Raw genomic sequence first — 5,390 nt, 5'->3', positions numbered from 1 at the left:
GGGGCTCGTGATACCACTGTTAGGTTATGATACATATGACAATTCATAAATCATGCGGAAAAACCATAAACCCAGGAAAACATATTATTTACACATAATCATTTAGCATAGATTAGATGCATACTCTTTGTTGCGTGCCTTCCCTAGCTGCGCCCGAACCGAACAAGAACAAGTCTTTAGGACTCCAAGTGTCGTCCCTCCGTAGATAGTCCACAGCACGTCCGGATTCGCCTTAAGATTGACCAACTAGAATCGCACTTAAGGTACTATTATTTTCGGCACTTTATAGGCAAATGTGTGACTGAATTTTTTCTCTCAAAAACTCACTTTGAATACTTTGAAACTTGTGTTATAAATTGTGAGCCCTAGCCTCATATTTATAGCGGTATGGAAAGGGAATCGAAATCCTATTCAGATACAAATTAATCAAACCTAGAATCCTACAAGAACTCTAATTTAATTAATTTATCAAATAGAATTAGGAATTTAATCATTAACCGAACTCTGCATGTTTTAGGAAACGTGCACGAACACAAACACTTGCACACACACGCACGGCAGCCACGATGGGCCCCATGCGTGCGCGCGAGCAGCAGCCCACTCAGCGCCCGCGCGCGCTGCGCGCTGCGCGTGCTGTGCGCGCTGTGCGCTGCGCGTGCTGTGCGCGCTGTGCGCGCTGCGCGCTGCGCGCAGCCTGCTGGGCCTGGCCTTGCGCTGGGCCTGGCGTGGCTGTTTGTGCGGCGCGCTTGGCTTGCTGGGCGATGGCCTGGCTTCGTGCTGGGCCTCGTCCGGCAGGCCTCGTCCGATGCTTATTCGTACGATGCGCTTCCGATTAATTTTTCGATTCCGGAATTCATTTCCGATACGAACAATATTTAATATTTCCGATTCCGGAATTAATTTCCGTTTCGAACAAATATTTAATATTTCCGTTTCCGGAATTATTTTCCGATTCCGGTAATATTTCCGATTCTGACAATATTTCCGTTTCCGGCAATATTTCCGATTCTGGCAATATTTCCATTTCCGATAATATTTTCCGACACGTACCATGTTTCCGTTTCCGGCAACATCTACGACTTGGATAATATTTATATTTCCGATACGATCCATATTTCCGTTTCCGGCAATATCATCGTTTCCGGAGTATTCATTCCTTGCCTGTGACGATCTTAGCTCCCACTGAAACCAAGATCCGTCGGTTCCGAATATTCATAGATGGAGTATTTAATGCTATTAAATACTTGATCCGTTTACGTACTATTTGTGTGACCCTACGGGTTCAGTCAAGAGTAAGCTGTGGATTAATATCATTAATTCCACTTGAACTGAAGCGGCCTCTAGCTAGGCATTCAGCTCACTTGATCTCACTGAATTATTAACTTGTTAATTAATACTGAACCGCATTTATTAGACTTATCATAGAATGCATACTTGGACCAAGGGCATTATTTCCTTCAAAATGATGATGCAAGAAAAAATGACGACGCAAAGGAAAGTGATGACGCAAGAAGTGTGGTTCCCTCCCGCATGAAACGTACTCAAGACATAGACATCACCGAACAACAACCTCTTAAAGCAAGGGTTCGTACTGTGGTGTTTACCAATCAGGAGAAGTCATCTGATAATTTTGCGGAGGACGACCGAGAGTTTGTTTCCTCTAATCATGTGACAGCGCAAGAAGTCTCAAATTCTGATGAAGAAATAGAGACCGAGGTGGCTCCCAAAATACTTGAAGATGGGGGGCAGACGACTGTGGACGAACTAAAAGAGTTAAACCTTGGAACTCTTGAAGAACCACGTCCTGTGTATGTTAGCTCTCTTCTCACTCAAGAGGAAGAACATGAGTATGCTGAATTACTCTCAGAGTTTAAAGACGTCTTTGCTTGGAGCTATAAAGAAATGCCTGGTCTCGACCCGAGAATTGCTGTCCATCGCTTGGCGATAAAAAAGGGTGTTAGTCCAAAGAAACAATCTCAAAGACGTTTTAGACCGGAGTTGAACCCTGAAATTGAATCCGAGGTAAACAAACTTATTGGTGCAGACTTTATTCGTGAAGTCAAATACCCCACATGGATAGCAAATGTAGTCCCCGTGAGAAAGAAAAATGGACAATTACGGGTTTGTGTGGACTTTCGTGACTTGAACGAAGCATGCCCGAAAGACGATTTCCCGCTACCAGTCACGGAAATAATGATAGATGCTACGACTGGTCATGAAGCATTGTCTTTCATGGACTGTACAGCCGGATACAATCAAATCCGCATGGCTCCCGAAGATCAAGAAGCGACAGCGTTCCGCACACCGAAAGGGATATTTTGCTATAAAGTCATGCCCTTTGGATTGAAGAACGCAGGAGCCACGTATCAACGTGCGATGCAGAAAATTTTTGAAGACATGATGCACAAGATAGTGGAATGCTACGTTGATGACTTAGTAGTCAAGTCCAAAAAGAGGGAGAGTCATTTATCTGATCTCCGCAAAGTCTTTGAAAGATTACGAAAATGTCAACTAAAAATGAATCCCCTTAAATGCGCATTCGGTGTCACATCTGGAAAATTTCTAGGTTTCATTGTCAGGCATAGGGGTATCGAAATTGATCAGACAAAGATTAAGGCAATCCAAGAGATGCCCGAACCTCGAAACCTTAAAGAACTTCGTGGTCTTCAGGGGCGTTTGGCATACATTCGAAGGTTCATCTCCAACCTTGCTGGGAGATGTCACCCATTCAACCATCTCATGAAAAAAGATACTTCGTTTGACTGGGATGACTCGTGTCGAAAGGCATTCGAAAGCATAAAAAAGTATTTGTCTTCTCCACCAGTGTTGGGGGCACCAGTCAAAGGAAAACCTCTTATCCTTTACATTGCTGCACAAGAGCGGTCGTTGGGGGCAATGTGCGCTCAAGAAATAGAGGATCGCAAAGAGACGGCTCTTTACTACCTGAGTCGGACTTTGGTGGGTGCTGAATTGAACTACTCACCCATTGAAAAAATTTGTCTTGCTTTGGTTTTTGCCATCCAAAAGTTAAAGCATTACATGCAGGCTCATACAGTCCATGTCATCTCAAAAGCTGACCCAATCAAGTATATCCTTTCAAGACCAGTTCTCTCAGGACGACTTGCTAAATGGGTTGTACTCATAAAACAATATGACATTGTGTACGTGCCGCAAAAATCGGTCAAAGGTCAAGCAATAGCAGATTTCTTTGCAGATCATCCAGTGCCACCTGAATGGGAGCTTTCTGTTGATTTGCCTGGGGAGGATGTGTTCTATATTGACGTACTCCCACCTTGGGAAATGTATTTTGACGGGGCTGCTCGTCAAGATGGCGCTGGAGCCGGGGTTGTCTTTTTGTCTCCAGAAAAGCATGTTCTGACTTACTCGTTTGTGTTAACTCAGTTATGCTCAAATAATATGGCCGAATACCAAGCCCTCATTCTAGGCCTCCAAATGGCTGTGGGACTAGGATTAAAGGACTTGGATATTTACGGAGACTCACAGCTAGTGATTAGCCAACTCTTAGGAGAATATGAAGTCAAGAAAGAGGATTTAATTCCTCATCACAGACATGCAACAAAATTGCTTGAGAAGCTTGACACTGTTAAGTTAAATCATGTCCCAAGGAGTGCCAACAAAATGGCTGACGCACTTGCAGGGCTTGCAGCCACTTTGGCACTGGGGGCAGAAGAAACCATGTCAGTACCGGTTTGTAACCGTTGGGTCGTTGCGTCAGACATAGACGAAATTGAAGATGAGGAATATGAGGAAGTCGACATGATCACTGTTCATCAAATTGACCAAGAAGATTGGCGTCAACCAATTGTTGACTATCTAAGTCATCAAAAATTGCCTAGTGACCCAAGGCATAGAATGGAGATTCGTCGTCGAGCCCCTCGATTTATACTTTTTAATGGAACTTTGTTTCGACGATCTTTCAACCACTCATGGTCGAGATGCATCGGAGACGAGGAAACAATGAAAGCCATGGAAGAGGCTCACGCTGGAATTTGTGGTGCACATCAATCAGGTCCTAAATTGTATGATTGCCTTAAAACAATGGGCTATTATTGGCCAACAATGGTGCAAGATAGCATGGACTACGCGAAGAAATGTGAAGCTTGTCAGTTTCATGCTAATTTCATCCACCAGCCTCCAGAACCATTGCACCCTACGGTCTCATCTTGGCCTTTTGAAGCATGGGGACTTGACGTGGTTGGTCCAATTACACCAAAGTCGTCTGCGGGTCAAGCATATATCTTAGCAGCAACTGATTATTTCTCTAAGTGGGCGGAGGCCATTCCTCTTCGCGAGGTCAAGAAAGAAAATTTCGTCGACTTCATTCGTACCCACATCATTTACAGGTACGGTATACCTCGACGGATCATCACTGACAATGGGAAGCCATTCTTCAACACATTGATGACAAGTCTTTGTGAGAAGTTTAAATTCACGCAGCATAAATCGTCCATGTACAACGCTCCTGCAAATGGCCTAGCGGAAGCCTTCAATAAAACACTTTGTAAATTGTTGAGCAAAGTTGTTTCAAAATCAAAACGCGACTGGCATGAAAGGATAGGGGAAGCTCTTTGGGCTTACAGGACATTATACAAAACAGCAACACAATCAACCCCATACGCTTTGGTGTATGGTGTCGAATCTATTTTGCCTTTGGAACTTCAAATTCCATCATTGCGAGTAGCTATTCAAGAAGGGTTGACTAAGGATGATAATGACAAACTTCGTCTAGCAGAGTTAGAGGCACTTGACGAGAAAAGACTGCAGGCACAACAGAAATCGGAATGCTATCAGGCTCGTCTGTCACGCGCATTCAACAAGAAAGTTCGACCTCGCTCTTTTCAAGTGGGGGACATAGTTCTAGCAGTGAGACGACCTATCATTACTTCACGTAAGACTGGAAGTAAATTCACTTCAAAATGGGATGGTCCATATGTTGTGCAAGAGGTATACACTAATGGGGCTTACAAAATCGTTGACGCAGAAGGACTACGCGTGGGGCCTATCAACGGCAAGTTTCTAAAGCGGTACTACTCATGAAAAGTGGAATCTTTGTAAACTCCTAAGTAAGAGGATAAACTGCTCGCCCAAAAGAAACAAAAAAAAAAAGAAAAAAAAAGAGATGGGTGTTGAACTACGTTGGCTTGATCTTGTAAAGTAAATCATCAATTATTTTGCAAGTACGTAGGCAGCTTGAGTAACAAAAAAAACTATTCAAGTGCAGCCACACCAAAAAAAAAAAATCACAAACATTACTACACTCCTGGCCCGCAAGAGTCTAAACTGTGAACGGCAAAATAATTATTCATTACTACACTCCTGGCCCGCAAGAGTCTAAACTGTGAACGGCAAAATAATTATTCATTACTACA

At 43.5% G+C, this 5,390-nt stretch overlaps 1 protein-coding gene across 1 annotated transcript; it reads left to right on the top strand.

Moving 5' to 3' along the window:
- The first annotated feature begins 1,530 nt into the window (after positions 1 to 1,530).
- On the top strand, positions 1,531 to 5,058 carry LOC130470215 (uncharacterized). Its single transcript, XM_056839859.1, has one exon. The coding sequence runs from the start codon at positions 1,531 to 1,533 to the stop codon at positions 5,056 to 5,058; it is 3,528 nt and encodes a 1,175-aa protein (XP_056695837.1).
- The last annotated feature ends 332 nt before the right edge of the window (positions 5,059 to 5,390 follow it).

Source organism: Spinacia oleracea, chromosome 3 (genome assembly GCF_020520425.1).
Source record: "Spinacia oleracea cultivar Varoflay chromosome 3, BTI_SOV_V1, whole genome shotgun sequence".
Taxonomy (NCBI): domain Eukaryota; kingdom Viridiplantae; phylum Streptophyta; class Magnoliopsida; order Caryophyllales; family Amaranthaceae; genus Spinacia; species Spinacia oleracea.
The sequence above is the reverse complement of the archived record's forward strand: the minus strand, read 5'-3'. Positions and strand labels throughout refer to the sequence as shown.

Coding starts and splice junctions, on each gene's coding strand:
- LOC130470215 (XM_056839859.1), top strand. CDS start 1,531: ATGAAACGTACTCAAGACATAGACATCACCGAACAACAACCTCTTAAA.